Source organism: Phaenicophaeus curvirostris, chromosome 9 (assembly GCF_032191515.1).
Source record: "Phaenicophaeus curvirostris isolate KB17595 chromosome 9, BPBGC_Pcur_1.0, whole genome shotgun sequence".
Classification (NCBI taxonomy): Eukaryota; Metazoa; Chordata; class Aves; order Cuculiformes; family Cuculidae; genus Phaenicophaeus; species Phaenicophaeus curvirostris.
This window is the reverse complement of record NC_091400.1, coordinates 3,074,309-3,093,918: the sequence shown is the minus strand read 5'-3', so window position 1 is coordinate 3,093,918 and position 19,610 is coordinate 3,074,309. Positions and strand designations below refer to the sequence as shown.

The following is a 19,610-nucleotide window of genomic DNA, read 5'->3' as shown; positions in this document are numbered from 1 at the left end:
AGAAGGGCTTGATGGAAGGAAGACTCAACTGACAAGTTTCCAAAACGCTACTTTCAATTTTATGGTATTGGTGATATCATTCGGAAAATTTACAATTGTCCTATTTTTCCACCAGACTCAGTAACTTTAAGTAACTTTAAGTAACTTTTCTGATAGGCATGGAATTGTTTCATGGACTACTAGGGACTACTATATCATTCCAGTTAAAATATCACTGACATAATGAAATCTTTGAAACATTTTATGTACAGCGTGTATAAAGGGATGGTTATTTTGGCACTTATTGGGCAGAAGATTATGGAAGCTAATGTTTCAGTACGTTTCTGGTTATTCTTCTGTTTCATTTCTTCGATTTTCCTCTGTCAAATTTTACTAAAATAGAACTTAACTGAGTCTTTACGTATTGTAAGCTATAAGCTGGTATCACTTTGTTAGAAACAGGGAAAATCACAGATATGCAGTTCAAGTGATGTGGATTTTATTGCAGGGGATGAAAACACTCCAAACACTCCTCGACTCTACATTGCCTTATTTGTAAAAGGTGCTGGCTTGGGAATTCTGTATTTCTGTCATTCTGTTGTTCTGTTTATACTGTGGAATTGAGAGTTGGCTCTACCAATTTGTAGCTGTGATCTTTCATTTGCCCATGTGAAATACCATACGTACCTTTTAGAGCAGACTTGGAAAAGATAATTTGTCTTCTATTTATCAAGTTTCTAATTTGTACATTAAAAAACCCCATAGAAATATCTGACCTGTAGGGAATTTGAGGGAGTGAGTTCATGGGCTGGCTTTCTGTGAAGCAGTGCTTAGGCTCTAGAGTAGCTTCCCTCTTGTGAAATTTGGAAATCCTCAGGGTAAACCACATGGCATTTTTTAAAGTTGACGTTGTATGTAGTAAGTAGCAGTTCTGAGAAGTAATACAAGTATTTTTTCCTGGGCTGGTGATTGGGTAGAAATCCTTGTGAGACGAGCTGTGCTGCCTGCAGCTTAGAAGCAAGGCGTATGTGGGTGAAAATAAAGGCATCATTTGACTCCTAGAAAGCAGGGTTGCAGTCTAAGGGATTCAGAAAGAAGACGTGGTGCTGAATGCAGCCATCCTGGAGCTGTGCTTCAGCTCACCATGGAGAACATTTAGAGAGGAGTTTGGTTTTGGAAATAGAGTAGGTATCTGTGAATCAGTAATGCCTTTGTGAGGTCCAAAGGTTGGGGAATTTGTGCATTTGGTTGGGGGAAGCTTCTTTAAAGCACCAGTGTAGTTTTCCCAAGCTGAAAGATAGGAAACAAAAATGGAATAAAGGTGCTTTAGTGTTAGGAAAGAGGATGGTAACAGCATTTAGATCCAGGCTACTGTTCTCCAGGAGATGGGCAAGATTAAAAAAAAAAAAGAGGTGGGACGCATTTAAATGGGAAAGATATAATTGCAGCTTTTAATGTGGAAACTTGCTCTTTTTTTTCTTTATTTTTTTAAACTATGTCTTTACTTCACAGCAAGCAAGGGCAGAGCAGGAAGAGGAATTCATCAGTAATACTCTATTTAAGAAGATTCAAGCTCTGCAGAAAGAAAAAGAAACACTTGCAGTAAACTATGAAAAGGAAGAGGAATTTCTCACTAATGAGCTCTCAAGAAAACTGATGCAGGTAATTAGTGCCTTTACTGAAGTTTCTCCCAGGAGCCTAAGGACCAACTGGTGGCTGAATGTTTTTGTTAGAGCGACAGCAGTTAGAAGGATGCGGTCAGGTTGTAGCCGTTGTAAAGCTGACTCTTAAAATACAAGAACTGCAGTTAGTAAGTATTTTTTAATATATTTCTTTAAAAATTGCGTCATAGCATTGAGAACCTCCAAGTTTTTATAGAGATGTGAAGAGATGGAGGTAGCTTAAAGTAAATGTTGACTATCTTACAGAGGGAGAGTTACTGATTAATTTAAAAGGTTAGTGAACAGGCACTTTTTTGGAGTATTTGATATTTAACAGGAGTCCTGAAATATTAAACTTTATATACAAGGACGTGCAGCAATGCTTGCAGGGAACATTACTGCTAAGTTTATCCATACTTTTAACAAAACAGTTGCTTCTCTTGAATTAAACACATCAGTCAGGTGCTAAAAGTAAGAAGTTGTACTTGCTGGGTCTATTAATGGCATTACCCAAGTTGCTAATTTTTTTAAAATGGGTAAGTATTTGTTGGAAGTGTTGTACATCCCTGCCCTGTTCTGTTAGGCCTGCATAAATACCTGCTTTTCGCCTCTGTAGAAGACAGGGTACTAAGTTAAGTGAGTTTTTGGCGTGATCCACTGTGTCTTTTTGCATGCCATCACATACAAACTTTGTCATAAAAAACTAACCAGTTTTGTAGAACCTGATTTGTATGTTGTAAGCATTTGTTATGTTCTGCAGCTGATGACTTAAGGCATGTTTAGCCCTGCAGTCAGGAAGTACATTGGAAACAACATTAGAGCTAATCCCATCCAATGCTTTTGTTACTGGAAACTGGGACCTCTATGACTTGGTCTATTTGATGCCTATTATCACATAGTAAGTAAAGTGTCAAGATAAAATATCCTTGATCTGATATTACTGTTTGCCCTTGGTGTTCTTGAGGACTGACAAGACTGTTTCTGAACAAGATGTACCTTTGCTTTTGAAGTCATACATTTTTATGAAAAATAGAGAAGCAGATGGCACTAAAATAGGGATATTGAGTGTTCTTTTGTAAATGAAGTAAGATGTAGGTATCACTATAGAAAAAGCTTTCCACTAAAGTTTCTTCCAGTACAAAAAGAAATAGTATGTTGAGCAATGTTTGATTGAAGGGTTGTGTAGAAATCTGTTACAGAACCAAGTTACCGGGGACTGTACTATACACTGTGCAGAGCAAAGCAAAAACTTACTTTAAAGTGAAAGCATGAATTAAACTTGTTTTGGCTGAAGAGTTTTGAATTTGTATAATGATCTTGCATACAAATTTGTACTGCGTAAGTATTGCAGCAGCTAAATTGCTGTATCTAGTAATTACTTAAAATGCGCTTAGCCTTTTTCCTAGGATTCAACTGAGATTGCTTTAAAACTCCATCTTTAACAGTTCTTAAATTACTAATATTATGCAAAATAGGTTCACACATTACAAAGAGAAATATAAGCTTTGTGTCAGCCTAAAACTAAGATTAATTTTTATTCTTTTCTGCCATAGACTTTCAGAAAATATCCTTTGACTGTTGCACCAAATTAAGAAAAAGGTGACAATCTACTGTTCTCAAAATGGCTAAAGGGGTGCCTTATTGTCATGTATGAAGTCACGCAAGGACATTATGCTGTTTATCCACTGGAAACCCTTAAAGGATGTAACTTCATTCTCACTAGTGAGAGAGAGATTCAGAGAAACACGTATGTCAGAAACAGAATGCTAGCATAAAACTGGTGCAATTGGTATTCCCTTTTGTACAGTATATGGAGAAAATCTGAATTTTTTGATTCAACATCGTCCTGTGAATATTAACCAGCTTTCAGTAGGCAAGCTGCAAATTTGTGCTGAAAGAAAGTAACTACATAGTTGTAGCTATGATAATATGGAGGTAAAACTCTGAGCACCACCTGTTTTTATTAAACAGTATCTCAGCCAAAAGCCTTACTCTTCATTTCGTGTGGCCTTCCTGTAAGCCTCATTTAGCATTTTATAAAACATGATTATGTCAACCAGAAGATTTTAAGAGGTGACCTGTGTTCCAAACTGTTAGTCCTAAACCTGTATGGTTTCTCTCAGCATCATTAAGTAGCAGTTTTTGGAAGTAAATCATGAGTTTGTCCTCTATATAAACATTAACCCTGCTTGCTTTTAAAAGAACAGCTGTCAGCATCCTGTCAATGCTGGTGGTGGTTGTGCCTGTGAAGGGTGAGTGGCGTGGAATATCTTGCTTCACCTCTTAACTGTAATACACAGAGAAGATAAGGGATATTTCAAAGCTCTAGTGCAAAGCATCTTTTAAGCTGTGTCAGAGGGATCTGCCTGGTCAGCAGGTTTTGCAGTCCATACATCTGGATGGCTTTTCACACCTTTACAGTGGATCAAGACTTGCAGTACGGATGGAAGACTTGTTTGTTTTAAAGCGAAAAGTTTAATGCTAAAACTGTTATTCTGTTTGTGTGCATGCTAATGTAGATCTCATTTTGTGGCGTGATGGTCTTTGATGTGATAAACTTGCTGTGAAATGTGCAAAATGTGTATTAATATATTCTCCTAAACACTTGTAATGTGGTCAGCAACTTATAAATTATGCAAAGGCAATGGTCCCTTCACCTGAAGAGCTTCCCTGTAGAATTAGGAAACATTTGAATTCTACAGTATGTTTCCACATCAGTAATTTTTTATCTGTATAGTGATGATGTATTTAGTAGGTTAGTATTAGAATATCGGTGACTTGCAGGCAATTGTCTGAAGTAGCAAAGAACTGAAAATAATATTGACATTGCTCTTTGTTTTCTGAAAGATTGTTGTTTGAAAGTTTTGTTTCTTCAATTATGAATTCTGCCAGATAAAAAATCTGAGAAGAGAAGCTCCTGGTAATACAAGTAAACGCATTTTGTGAAAAGGAGACCATCATTAGTACACGGCACAGGATCAACTTATTATTTCTTACAGTATCTCTACTAGTTTAGGATAATCTTCCCATTACACAGATGCTAAATTCCTGACTAATGCTTTTCAGACACAAAAAAATTAATATAATTATAATTACAATTTACTTTTTTTCATTTCCTGAGATTTGTGAGTGCCAGTACTTACCATTACCTCCTGGAATGTAGCTATTAGAGGATGCAAGACTGATGAGGCTGTTATAAGGCTAATGATGAATTGATAAATGCCTTCTTCCATTTTTGGTATCTTTGCTCTGCAGAGAATTCTAGCCACATTAGATGCTGACTTTTTAGGATGATGACCAGTAATACAGTAGTCTGCAGTGGAAGCATGGCCATTAATTGATTGCTCCACTGTTCTTTACTATTTGAACTTAAACTCTTAATCTCTGTGTTTGCCAGGCAACATTGGCTTGACCTGGAACAAGACTTCCAGAAATTCATGCTGTCAGACTTTGTGCATCAAATGGCTTCTGGCTTTTTGCATGACTAAGAGGGGGAGAAAAAAAAAGGCATATAAATCTGTTTTGTCTAAGACTTTGCCTTTTGTCACAGAGGGAGGGATGGATTTCTCGTAAACTGCATATGATACACAGTCTCTTAATTTTTCAAGTATTTACTAGCCTGTGGCTGTGTCATAATTACTACCATAGCATTCAGCTGAAAGCTGCCTAGCAGAGAGACTTTTTTCATCGTGCCTGTGTGGTTTTTTTTGCTTTGTCAAATGGTCATTTGTCACTATTGTAGGGGCTTATGCATCACATTCAGAGTGGCATCTGGAATGAGCTTCCAGAATGTTAAAATGTTTTAAATGTGAAAGCTGTCTGCCAGAGCATTAGCTGCAGTGCTCCTTGCTAACAGCCTAACAAGAATTTTGCAGTTCAGCGTGATGTGCGTTACTGTTATTAACAGAGGGTTACGTCAGGTTTTCAATATTGTAAGAAATTAATTTTGAAACGCTTTATGCTGGACTGATTCTAAATGTATACAGTGGCACATAAAAGAAGATGTTTTCACTGGAATAATAGTCTTGCATTTGCCAGACTTCCTGATGCCATACCAATGCTTGATAATACCCGTTTATAACTTTGTGGCCTTATTTTTTACTACCTCTAGAGTCCCAATAAATAGGTGTATACTTTTACTAGCTAAATTTCCTGTTTACCGTAATTTTTTATTTTCTAGGCTGTATGCTGCAGAGATAAAGGATCACATACCTCTCAACAGAGCTTTTGGAGAAAACAAACTTTTCATCACATACATTCCTGATAAAGTTCTTATAAGCCTTATGTACAGTCACTATATTTTCTCATGTTCTTACTCTAAATAATATTTTTGCCTATCTCACTAAGTCTCTGGAAAGCTTGGAACAGTATTCCTTGATCTCTAGTCAGTATAGAATGTTAGTAATGTTTTGCAGAGTATCATTAGAAGTGTATTGATGCAGGGTCTGTTTTTGCAGCTGTGGACATGGACTGTTTTGAAATTTAAATTAGTAGATCTTGAAAATTTATGTTTTGTGGAACAAAGCTTCTCAAAAAAGCACTTCGTAATATTGTTGGACTTACAAAGTCAGTTACCCTTTAAATTGCACAATGGTCCTTTTCAAAATCAGATATATTTCTTTTTTTCAATACACTTAAATTTTTGCAAGTGCAAATTGATTGACGTTTGTGTCCTTGAAAGTATAATGTTACGATGTACCAAGATAATAGCATAATGTGTAGTCATGCAGATTAAGTAATTTGGAGGCTATACAGAACTGTTTCTCATGCCAGTCTGATTCCTGATAATTCTTTCAAAAATTATGTCTGTAAACATAAGCTGTTACCCTTCCTGCTCTCTAAAATATGATGCGTCAGCTTAAGAATGCAAATGTGATTTTTGCGGAGTAAATGGAATCAGCTCATCTATCATTTATTTGCTGAACTTCTTATGCAAAGAGGAGGCAAACTGCTGATACAAATTGTTAATAAATAGGACTTTCAGGATGCAGCAAAGGAGGAGCTGGGCAACTTTTGAGGACTGGAATACTAAAAATAAGCTGTTCAATAGAATGTACAAGGTTGTAGTTTGGGGGATTAATGAGAGTTGGTTTTTTTTAAGGGGAACTTGATCCATTAGCTCTGTGATTTCATTAAACTCTTTCTGCTATCCCAGAATAAGCCAGTACAGTAAGGAGGAAAGGTAAATGCGGTCCTGTATTGTATCGCAAAACCTATTTCTGTAGAGACAAGGATATTGTGGTAGTTGCATAGGACTTACCTGAACTAACACATGTACTCTTTCTGCTGCTGAGCTTCGTATTTGACAGCCCTGTTCTGACTTTAAAGCATTAGCTGTCTCATACCAAACCCATCTGTGATCTTATGTAGCTGAAAATTGCTCCAGTGTCTCTCCTAGAGCTTTCATGTGCAATTTAAGGTCTGTAAGACAATTGTCATCAAGGTGACATGATCTAACACTTTTTTTCCTTCTCTTTAGCTGGCGGTTGTAGGTGTATCTGTAAACAGTTGTTACTGCAATTGTAATTAATTAAAAACAATTTGAAAATCTTCTCTTACTTAGGCAAAATAAACACTATCCACCAGTGTTTTACCAGTGGATATTTTCTCTTTGTTAGCAATTCTGTTTTTCATTGTTAGGGTTTTTCGTTTGGTTTGGTTTGATTTTGTGATCAAAGCCAATAAAAGGGAAAAGTTTTCCTCAGGGATGAATGACAGACACCTTTAACGTATTCTGGGGTATGCTATTAGTAGTTTTCTCACACTTTGAATAATGAAGCTGAAAAGGGTGAAGGGAAGTAGCACAAGTTTATCAGAATGTCCAAGGCTTTCGTGTTATAATCCCTTTTAGCACTCAAGGGGAAAGTGTGTGTGGTTTTCTTCTTATTCCCAATTGCTTTGCTTTCTGGTGCATTTCTGTTAACATCAGAATAGAAGATATTCCTATAATACATCTTTCTTGGCTTCATTTAGTAGCCTTCTGATCAGCTGGAACGGTCCTTCGGCTGCAGTATGTTCACACTCGCAAGGCAGGGTTTAGTAAATCCTACGCAGCAGCTCAGATCTAATGAGTAAGCCTCATCAGTTCACATGTGATATAAATTGCAGTAAGCTTTAAAAGGACTGATTTGTTAAGTGAGATTGTGCTATTGCAGCTCAGTTTGTTTTCAATAATATAGTAGTTGCATTTGCATGAAGCACATGAGAGTATTTGTTTTTAAGTTGGTTTGAGGTGCCTTCATACGACTGTATGATCTGCCTGACTCACTGGCCTGTCTGCAAATGCCAGCAGTCTCCAACCACACACTTTGTTAGCAGCATCTGGCTTTAGGCTGAGTAAGAGATTCTGGCTCTGTGCCTTTTCATGCAGTTTAATTTGCTAACTAAATATAAGCTGATTACAGTAACTGGCTTTGGTCTCAGTTTTTAGTTCGGTAAAAAAAAGCATCTAGCTTTTTTAATGAAGCAAAATGAAGATTGATGAAAGTGCAGCTGCTACCTTGAGCTAGGTTGTAATCTGTGTACTGTTTGCTCCTTGGGCTCTGGGCTCTGTGGCTGTCTTCAATCTTAAACTGTAGCTTCTGCATAGAGATGGGGAAGGAAAGGAGAGGGGTTTGTGGGGTTGTAAAACTGAATAATGTCCTTTTCTTATTAAACCTTTTTTTTTCCAACCAAGCTTAAATCCAATACTGAAGTAAAAAACTTCAAATTTTTGATTACCAAAAAACACAAACAATATTTTGATTTAAAAGTGTGAATATAATTTTTTCTTCTAATGAAAATATCACTTAGCAGCCCTGCATATTCTCACACAAGAAATGAAATGGCCTTATTTCCAACTAGGCAGTTAAATAAAATTTCCTAATCATTTGATCAGGAGCTGCCAGGATTATTACAGTGATTGTCATGTTGAAGTCTATGTGGCTTCCTCAAGTGCGTGAGAGGTTCCATGAGCATCAGTGGTTTTGGTAAATATACTGTAATTTAATAAATGAAAGAAATAACTCTCATTTATTTTATAATTACTAATCTGATGTTAATTCTAATTTCTGAAAAATAAAATCTTGAAATTGATAAGCCCTGAAAGCACAGTTAAACTGCAGACTTCTCCCATGTGTATCTTGCCAAGTATTTACTGTCTTCCACGTCTGTCTTTTTACTGTCTTCCACGTCTGTCTTTTTACTGTCTTCCACACAAACCTTTCTGCTCTGAACTCTCTCAGGCTGCACTTCACAGAACATTCTGTCTGTGAAGCAGTATAAAGAATTGAATTAATGAACTAGTGGTATTATCTTGTTTTAAAATCAAAGTCTGTTTCTTTACTATGGATATCCAGCAACCTCAACTTGTGTCCATGGCTGTGAGGTAATGTCTCCATTTCCTCAGATTTGCCTCACACATTTAAACACTATGATCTTACATATTTCTATGTAATAGCCAGGAGAACCAGCATACAAAATAATCAGGTGGAAAAAAATGCCTGCAATTTTCAGTGGATGGTCAGAGCCTGTTGTAATTACACCATTGTCTTTTGGTGACATAAGTCAAATACACGTGTTCATGCCATGGTGCTAGTCACACTGTTTTATCCACAGGAAGGCTTAGATCTCTGTCTCAGAGGGATTCCATTGACTTTAATATTAAAAATGATTGCCAAGCCATAGTTTATATTAAAATGTGGGGAGGGGCTTCTTTCCATCTGCTTGAGAGCTTTGAGAGTGTTCCAGTTTGAGAAGATTTTTTTCATTTGGAATACTAACTGACAAAAAAAAAAATCCCATGAGTGTTAAGAGAATTTATAGCATTGATTTGAAATATCCAGTGTTCTTATGTCATCAAAATAGTTTGATTCTTGATAGCATAGGAATGGAAATTAGATTTATTTTTTTTATACAATCTTGTTGCAGAGCCATTTCAGTAGAATGACTTCAGTCATGATTTTAAGCTTTCAGCTGGCTGGGAGAAAGAAGTGCTAAGACCTGCATTTTATGCTTTGGATGCTCTTTGGGTGATGCGTTTAGATTAAAATTAATGCTTTTGTGAACATTACAATAGATTTTGGTTTTTGAAATGTCTGTAATTTTTTTGTGTTATATGAAATGTATCTATTTTGATTTGACTTCATTAAATATTTGGAAATACAGTTTCCTTCTATCTGCTTTGTAAACAGAACAGTTTAAAATGTTGCTTTTTGAAGATCTGTTGGGTGAATTGTGCATTTTGAAGTCTCTTTAGAAGAATTATTGGTAGATAATTTAATGTGCAATAAGAATAAACGTGTAAATGTGTAAAAGGTGCATAATGTTTCATACATTTGTGTGTTTTAAAAATACTTTGATGTCTCTTAAATTTTTAGCTGCAGCATGAGAAAGCTGAACTGGAGCAGCATTTAGAGCAGGAACAGGAATTCCAAGTGAACAAACTGATGAAGAAGATTAAAAAACTGGAAAATGATACAATTTCAAAGCAGCTCACTCTGGAGCAGGTAACTCCTTTCTTGCAGAACGGTATGACTGTGAAACAAGGAATTCTGAGGAAAAGAAAAGGAAACAATAAACTTGCTTTGTATTAGATTTGACTTAATTTTTTCAGTATGTAAGAAACTAGGCAGTATCAAGAATATATAAAAGTTAGTTTGACTTATTATTTATTTTGAGAAACATTAGATCAATGTTTTTTCAAGGCCATTATAACTTTTATGAGCCTTGCTGCAGGCCTTCGTGTCTGCTGGACAGCCACGAGTTTTGCAGATGCAACTTTCTTGTAAGGAATGCTTCTTATTGGTGACTGTCAGCTTCCACACTCATGCTGCTAGTGAGAAAGACTGTCACTTCTGATGATGGCTAAGCACAACAGTGAGCAATATGTATATGGTCTAGTTTTGCTCTAGGTCACCTTTTTTTGGCAGCTTCGATAACACGGGACTCTAACTGTGAGATGTCAGCTGTGTGTATGCTTTAAAAATTTGAGATTCAACGACGGCCAACTCCCTTTCTCCCTAGACAGTTATGAAGATTGCAGAGACAAAACACCACTTGTTTTGGTCATGCTTCTGCTGGCAGTGTGGAGATGGGGACTGCTCTCATGTCTAATTTTAGGCATGTGCGGCAAAGCATCTCAGTGGCATTAGCAGGTGTCCTTTTGACTTAAAAAACACACTGATGAAACATGTAGGCTTGTTAAAGAACTCCAGCTTTTCTGGATTGCAGAAGCCCAGTAATTTGGGTGGTGTAAGCATAGTACACCGTTTCTGTGATTATTTTTAATCTTCTCATCAGATACGGAACTTTTTTGTTGCTGGTAATCTGAATTTCTACCAGGTTTGTATGATTTTCCTAGTGCTGTTGACACTGTGAATAATGTAACTAATAGCTGTCTAAATGATGAAATGGGTTTTCTTGATTCTTTTGCTGACATTGGAACAAATTGAAAAACAGGAAGGTAGGAAGAAGTAGCTGCCAACAAATCCTTTCATCAGCATGAAAATTTAACATGAGCTTGAAATAACTCTCTTAGCCACAAGGTGGTGGTAGCGGCCCCTTAATCAAAATGCAAAGTAAGCCCACATATTAAACTGTTCTAGTCCTTGAAATGTTAGCATGAGCCACAGCTGAAATCTTAATGGTATTTATTTTTTGTGTTGTTGTTATGGGCAGACTTGTGAAAAAATAAGATGTGAAATGTTCACTACATTTGAGTATTAACTATAGATTATTCAAAAAGCATGGGTGCTTAAAGGTCTTTCTCTCAAATATCTGACTTTGAAAACTTACTTTGTTAATGAAGATATCAAATTTGGCTGTCAATATTACTTAAAAATTCCATGCATGTTTATATGTAATGTAATGTATAAATTTGTCTTCTGTTACGATAAGGTATATAAACCTTAAGTTACTTTGAACTTCAGAATGCTTTCTTCTCTTAAACAATTAAAAAACCCAAATGCTCATTGTGCTAATTAACCAGTTGAAGCAACAGCCTTTGGGGCATGTGCTGTACCTAGCAAGAAAGAACCAAAAGTTGTTAGCAGAGCAATGTTTCCTTTATTGTATGCATCAGGAATTAAGGAAGACAGATTGTCACAATGCTTCAGCATACCCTTTGGGACACCTGTTAAAAAGGGCTTGGAAGGATTACTTCAGCAATGCTTTGAACATAATCTAGGGCTACAGTAGTAGATCTATCACTGCAGTCAGTGAGGAGATAGTTGCAATGTATATTCACTAAACTGTTATTTTTAAAATATGGAACATGAATTCTCTGTGCTTTGTGTCCTTCCTCCTTTGCTTTCTTTCCTCTGAGCTGTTTATGCCGGAGATGCTCAGTAGGTAGCCAGTTTGTGGTGGCAGTGATGGTTGCATTAAATGAATTCCTGAATAAAAAAATGAAGTTGGATCTTGGGGTTCAATGTGACCTGACTTAATTTTCTTAAGTAGACTTCAAGTGGCAGAAAATTCTTTTCTGAAGCCTAATGATGAAGAAATTCACAACGTGTGACTATTTTGTTAACTGAATGTCTTGGTTAAAATGAGCAATAATGGGAAATAAGAAATAAATAGCTTTCACTTTTGTCCTACAGAGGCCAAGTTGTGTGGTCTTGCTGTTACTGTTCTTAATTGCTTTTCCATTTCATAGAGTACAGTGAGAAAGTAGAATTGATGCAGTTAGGAGATGAGAAATAAGAACTACCCTGCTAATAATTATCTTCTATGTCTGCTTCTATGAAAGGAGAACATCAGGAAATGTGTGAAATTGGAAAGATGTTCTTGGAGAGGACAAAGAATTAAAGCTAAAGAGGGGGAAGGGTAGAAGAGAAGCAGAGAAGTAAAATTTGGGATAGTGGGCTTAGGCAGAGATCATATTCAACCTCTGTTTTGGGAGGAAACAGTTGTGCTTGTTAGTAAGTTGGCAGGAAGACTGAAGAAGAGATAATCCAGGAATGCACAGACAGTGGATATTTTAGCTGCATTTGAAGTAAAGTAAGTGTACGTGTGAAAGAGGGAGAGGTGTCAAGAAACATAGTTGTATGGTGAGGAAGTTTAAAAGAGATTTTTCTCTGCCTCTGAAGGGAAGATTACAGTCCAGAAAGGAAGCAGTGCTTCCTTGTTTCCCTGTTGTGATGGTAAAAATTAAATTATGTTTGATTGGAATGTGACTCTGAACCCATATAGAATAACACCAGTGTTGAGAGAGCTGCAGGTTTCGTCTTAAGATACAATCTCATCCTGCTTATTAGTTTAGAATATTGTCACATTCACAAATTCATTCACTAGATTACATTTCAAAGTACATCTGAAAACTACCTTGTACAAAGCAAATATACCTATTCTCTGAGTTCACAGCTTTGGTCAGGATGTTGCAGTTGCTTCTCCTGTAGGTTCAATTCTAGGTGGTCGTTCTCAGAGCTTTAATATCCTGACACTGGAAGGAACTGGGACAACACTCAATATCAGGAAAGGAAGATACTTGTTTCCAGTGTGTTTTCATATTGCTGGAAGTAATATGGAGTTTTAGATTTCTGTTTCACAAGCTAGGTTTATTTGGTGTTTCATCAGAGCATGTCTGTCCCTTTAGGGCGTGACACGAGGCTCAGTTGCATGGTTCTATGTTTTATCTGCTCTTATTAGCTTGTAGTGGAATCAAGAATGTTTGTTCACACAGTAAGTGAATGGGAATGATGTCACGTTTTTACTTTTCTTTACCTTTGTAAGGTAGAAATACTTTTTATCTGCTAGTAGGAGTTGATACAGTAACAGGGCAGTTCACCTAGTTTTTTCTTTCCTATTTTTGTTATGTTGTTCCTTTACCTATCACAGGGCAGGCATGGCCTCTCTTCCATTTCTGACTTAACTGTGATTCTTCCACTAAAAACATCAAAAATTTTTCAAAAGAATAAATGTTGGTAGAGTGGACAGTAAATTCAGTTTGAGCTTCAGAGACACCTAGAGTGGAGGTATGTCTTTGAATAGCCATGTCATCAGTGACCATGTCTTCAGGTTTCAAGGTCCTCCTTATTGGCCAGAGACAACAAGTTCTCTGAGAAAAAATTCTAGTAAGATGACAGCTGTGCAACTCCTGAACCTCTTGATTTTTCACTGGCTCTGACCAGTATGTTGCTCCTGATTTTTGTCTCTTCATCTTCTTCTTGCTATCATAGATCATCACATAAAATGTTATTGTTACAACAGTGATCTTTCCTGATGACAGTTCCTTGCAAAAAAAAAATACTTCCATCATTTTCATTGATTGTTTTCCTGTTCAGCTAAGACGTGAGAAGATTGACCTTGAAAATACTTTAGAACAAGAGCAAGAAGCACTAGTGAATCGTCTCTGGAAGAGGATGGATAAGCTTGAAGCAGAAAAACGGTTTGTCTTGTTGCAGTGTGTTTGTTACTGTGGGGGAGAGATAATTTAATACATAATGTTCTGGATTAAATATGTTAATCCCTATCCCATAAGAGTTATTTAACCTATGAAGACCTGGGCATTAAAGCAATTGTAAAGCTCCTTATTTACATGATGCCGCATCTTTGATTGCTTCAACTACGTGAAACTAAGTAGTATAAGAAATGGACTGGGAAAGCTGGAAGGAATCTTTTAAAGTTTTTCAACTGCTGATAAGACTCTCTTTAAAGCTCCTGGTTTGAGGTCAAGTTTATATTCATGGCCCAGAGAAAATAACATGGTATTTTAGTGTAGTTGTTTTCTTCCCTGTCTGCTCAAAGAAGACTTCAGCTTTTTCTTAGTGCTTTGCATTCATGTCACTGAGACTTCCTGCTGCTGCTTCAATAAAAGTTAATACAGCGAGACTTTGTATTCCTGGGAAAGCTAAGATTAAAAATATTTATTAAAGTGACCCCCTCTTTAATGTCATATAAGAGCTCTGGGTTTAGGGAGATTAGAGGAAGAGAGAAGAGATGTTTCAATACTGTATTTTCTTCTGCCTTTTTAAGGACACTTATGTTAGTGTGACTGTGTATCTTGACTGGGGCCTCAGAAAATACCTGGACCTAGGTGAACTGCAGGTTTTGTAGTTTTATTTTACAGAGCCCTGGTGTGTGGAAGGTGCTCTAAACGGCTACATGTGATATTCCACAGTGGTAAATCTGTAGCAGAATTGGTCTTTGGTGGGACTCTTTGTGCATCTTCGACATAAAGCCAAACCATGTCTGGTTTAATTTTATCTCAGATTGTGTGCCTTCTAAGAAGGAGCTATGGTGGAATCAGACCATGCTTTGTTACCACGTTGTGTGATATGCGTGAATAATTAGGCCATGCCAAGTGTTGTGCTTGCGTAGCACTGTCCTGCTTTTCAGGGCAGAGTTGAATCTGGCCAGTCAATGTGTTTCTAGTGAAGAACACTTTAATTTATACATTAACTCCAAAAATCATCATTTAGAACACTTGATATCTACCATATGCTTCTTTCATTATAAAGAAGTTTGTCACTCCTGAAATTACAACCGGTTATTTGAAACCTTTACTATATGGAACAGCTTTCTGTTTTGGGATTTAAAGAAACAGGGAGGGGGAAGGCTATTTGACTATGCTTCAGAAAATATTCTCTTTTGTTAATGGTGAAACGCAGAAAAGCTTATATTTGACCACAGACATCCTTGTCTCATCTTTTCATCTTGAACATGTTTTCTTCTGATGTAAAAATTCATAAAAGATTAAGTTAATTTCCATAGAATATATTTTGTGGAATAAGTAGTATTTGAGTATAAAACTGAGGTAACTACATGTAGTGTTTTTCCTGGAATCTGTGCAGAAATAATTGAGATTGTCAGTATCTGAATATGTTTAGAAAATCCATCCATGCTTGGGCAACAAATTTTCCTTTTTTTTAAATTTTGAGTTAAAATAGAAAGCATTATAAATCTCCCCAAAATTATCTCCCCCAAACCAGTAGTTAAAATAAGTCTTTTATACCTGTCAGAATCCTTGCAATGACTTTCTGGTGATTTAAGGTCTTCCTTAGAATTGAAGGTAAATTTTGAACTATTTTTGATACAGAATTTTGCAGGAGAAATTAGACCAGCCAGTATCTGCTCCACCATCACCCAGAGACATATCAATGGAGATAGATTCTCCAGAAAATATGATGAGACATATCAGATTTTTAAAGAACGAAGTGGAGAGGTTAAAGAAACAACTGAGGGCTGCACAGTTACAGCGTGAGTAAACAACTTGGTTTTTATCTTTTAATTTTGTGTAATGTAAGTTTTTATATATACTTTCATGAGTTTGTATTTAAGGTAGAAGTGAAAAAAAATAGGGCAGATTTGGATTAAAACATTTTCATAGTTGCGGTATTATTGCTCATTGATGTAGTTACACCACAGACTGTTTTTTTTAACTTTACTAGAAGGTGTCTGGAAGAATCAACAAGTATCTCTTTAATATTTTGGGCCAGAAAAAAATGTTTCCTTCTCTTTGTTCTTTCTGAGATTTAGCAGTATTTGAACAAAGTTTTTCAAAACATAGTGTAGGAGTCGTGGTATAAATTAAGAATTAGTCAAAGAACGACTAGCAAAGTAAAGTTCAGTTGTATTCAAGAATTTCACTTGTTAATTATTGCAGCTACCTTTAAATAATTGGCTGTAGCTGTGTTAGTCAGCTATTTGATGTCACAGTACTGCGGAATAAGGAATCTTGTCTTGGTTTTACCTATGTAGGATTGCTTTGAAGGTGGACAGAATAAATAGTTGTGTAGAAGCCCTTATGATTCTGTTGTGAAAAGTGTCACAGACCCTCAACCAGAAGCAGGAAGGGTGCTTTCTTGCTTTTCCTTTTCAGTAGAAGAGGCTACAGCTCTGAGCTCACGGTCTCAGCTGGCAGGAAGGCCATCTGTGCCTTCCTGTGATATTTGCAATGCCAATCCTTCATTGCTTCATGCTAAATCTAAAATTTGTATCCAGATTCTGCCTAGTTCCTGGTCAGCAGCATTGTATTTCAATTGATAGGTAACTGGATACCCACCCATATAGACAGAAACAACAGGGGGAGTGGGAAACAGGCAATATTCTCCCACTGTAGTGTGCTGGCCTTGGCAGACCAACTGGAATATTTCAGTCGCCGTTTAGAGAAATGGCTTGCTGAAAGCAGTGGCCTTCCTTAGAGATAGATGGTGGGGGACCTGTCTTTTGCAGAGGCCTCATGTGCAAATTTGTGGTATTAATAATATGTGTCAGTTTAAAGAAGATAAGGACTATGAATCATTGTACTTGCCAGTTCTGCACTGCAACCTTCACTTACTGAACCTCAGAATGAGAGCAAGGCCTTGGATCTAAGTACTCTCTGTACAGATCTAGCCCAATTAATTTAATTTCTATTGTTCTTTATTATTCTTAATTATTTTAAGTGGGGTCTTTTTGGATTATTGGAAGAGTAAAAATTTAGAAGCATTTAAAGTCAATTTCTCTTTAAAAATAAGACCTAGGTACTTTTTCACGTTGTGAACATATTAAACAGAACTGCAATATGAGTAGCAATACTGATAAAAATGGTGAATGTGCTAGCCTGAAAGCAGATGATGAAACTGAAATACAGTTTGCATTTTAGCGTTTGCAGTATGTGGTCATTAGAGAGCCTCTGGTATTATTCATAAATGCTTATCAAAATCTGCTTACTAAATTCTGATACTGATATAACATTTTGTGTTCTGAAGCACTTCTAGTCTAGGAGCTGTTTTGGTGTAGCAATAATTTTAAATAAGTGGTATTGTTACATTAAGAAGTGATATTTCCACAGAAGAAAGATAAATCCTGTGTTATTGATAGCTTGAGAGCCGTGTTCTAAAACAGGAATATTCTTTTGACTGGAGGATGCTGCATAAAGAAGTGATCACAAAGCATGATGAATTATATTTTTTTTAATATCAGGGTATTAACTGTAAAATGATCAAACATTATAAAGCCTCGCAAAATACATTGTGCGTCATAAGTCTTCATCATGTGTTCCAATTCATTTATATAATCTTTTAAGGGACGTTTGCTGAAGTTGTTTCGATTTGCCAACTCAAACCTCCCTTTAATGTAAAGAGTAAATCACTTGCTGGCTTTTGACACCAGTACGTATTCTGCTGGCCAATCTCCATGATAAAAATATGTAATTGAAAGAATGCTATAGAATACATATAGGTAGCAAGTGTCAACCAGTAAATTTTTTTTGTAGCTAATGTCTTAGGGATGAGAATTTTGAGTGGTCCATCCTGAGCATTTTCTGTACTTTCATTCTTGAAGTACTGGAGTAAAAGTAGGCACAATGTATTTGCCTGTCTGTGAAACTGAATTTTAATAAAATCTTAGCAAAAATCCAAATTTCAGATTCGGAGAAGATGGCACAATATTTAGAAGAGGAGCGACATATGAGAGAAGAAAACTTGAGACTTCAAAGAAAATTACAGAGGGAAATGGAACGTAGGGAAGCACTCTGCAGGCAACTGTCAGAAAGTGAATCCAGCTTAGAAATGGATGATGAAAGGTTTGTATTTTCTAGCCATCCAGATATGTTGGCAATTAACTTTTTAATCAATACTCATATTTCTTTTTCAATTTTATAGATTAAGTATTTATAGAGATAACCTGTACATGGTTTAATATATGTATCAAATTTCCACTTGGTCCAGGAATATCATTAGTAGAATAGTGTCAAAATTGTGCAGAAATTGCATTAGTCTTAACAGTGAGAAAGAAAGTACTTGTATGTGAAGATTGCTTAGGGTTTTGATAATGTATATGGAAATAAATATAGCTGTGGGGTTAAAATTCAGGATAATTTGATTGTAATACCTTTGTTTTGCCCCTTAGTTGGTAACTGCAAAGAATTCTGTGAAGGTAGGAACAGTGTCCTTGGGGCTGATTTGTTCTTTGCAGGAAATAAAATGTGTTCAGCCAAACACAAAGAGATACTGTGTGAAGTCTTAGAAAGAGGAAGCATTTCCAGAACTGTTGCATTGTTCTCAATGTCCAAACCGTAACATCCTTGATTTTTTTTTTTTTTTTCTCTCTACTGCAAGCTGTGTTGCTTACACTGACCTTACAGATAGCCTTGAGTTTTCCATGGCTTTTATATGATGCCTTTTAGCGTTTTCTCACGTCATGGTCATATGACTGTTTTATCTCTTGAAAGAGATTTTTAAGTACACTTCGAATAAAATATTCTTATTTCTTATCAAATGCTCATTATTTGGTTGAAATGCTTTACATTATGTTGGATTATTGTGGTCTTTTAAAAAAAATACCTTAAAAAGTTACCCCATTCTGTGTATTCTTCTGATATTGAGATACTTATTCTTGGGTCATCAACATATTTGTTATAAGCGGTAATTTACCAGAAACATAGTACCAGATATTTTGTTTCAAGCAGTGCCCATAGAGTTCAAGATACTGTTTTCATTTGCATGCAGTAGTAGGCAACTGACATATTGCAGTAGTGGCTGATTTCAAGATGCAGTGAATGCTATATAAATTGAATTGTTAGAAATGCAGGATTCTGGTGTTTGAGTCTACTTTTATTAGCCTAATCTTTTCTGCCAATATTTACATTGTAATGGAAATACAGTCAAAATCTAAATCTATGGAATTACCAGTATTAATCAAAAAACGTAGAGTATCCTGGTTTTTTTTCCTTACAATTGTAGGTAGTGATAATCCATACAATGCAGGAAAATTTGATTAACTGTTCTGTACTTCTAAGAAATTTCATTGTCGTGTTGATTTTCTTGGTACTACGAAGACATGACAGCATCACTCTAAAACAAGTATTTGCAGTGTAAGTAATAGAAGTAGAGGAAAGGCGAGGCAGGTATTAAGAGTTAGTCTAATGAGAACTGTGTAGACAAAGTAATTGTGGAACTACATACAGTAATATTTTTAAGATGTGAATTTTTGTCGGCTTACATTGTCTTCCTAAAAATGATGGTGGTGATGGTTCAGATCTCCATTTTTTTCAGTTGCATTCTGTTA

At 36.2% G+C, this 19,610-nt stretch overlaps 1 protein-coding gene across 2 annotated transcripts in view; it reads left to right on the top strand.

Moving 5' to 3' along the window:
• The window catches only part of CCDC6 (coiled-coil domain containing 6), a 51,576-nt gene that overhangs the window by 19,477 nt on the left and 12,489 nt on the right, over positions 1-19,610 (top strand). For both annotated transcript variants that reach the window (XR_011337999.1, XM_069864180.1), the window contains exons 2-6: positions 1,492-1,641; positions 9,998-10,126; positions 13,904-14,007; positions 15,658-15,818; positions 17,970-18,126. Coding sequence is in view for 1 of the 2 variants with exons in the window: in XM_069864180.1 (XP_069720281.1) it covers positions 1,492-1,641; positions 9,998-10,126; positions 13,904-14,007; positions 15,658-15,818; positions 17,970-18,126 (701 nt within the window). In the remaining variant the exon portion in view is untranslated. The remainder of the gene's footprint in view (positions 1-1,491; positions 1,642-9,997; positions 10,127-13,903; positions 14,008-15,657; positions 15,819-17,969; positions 18,127-19,610) is intronic.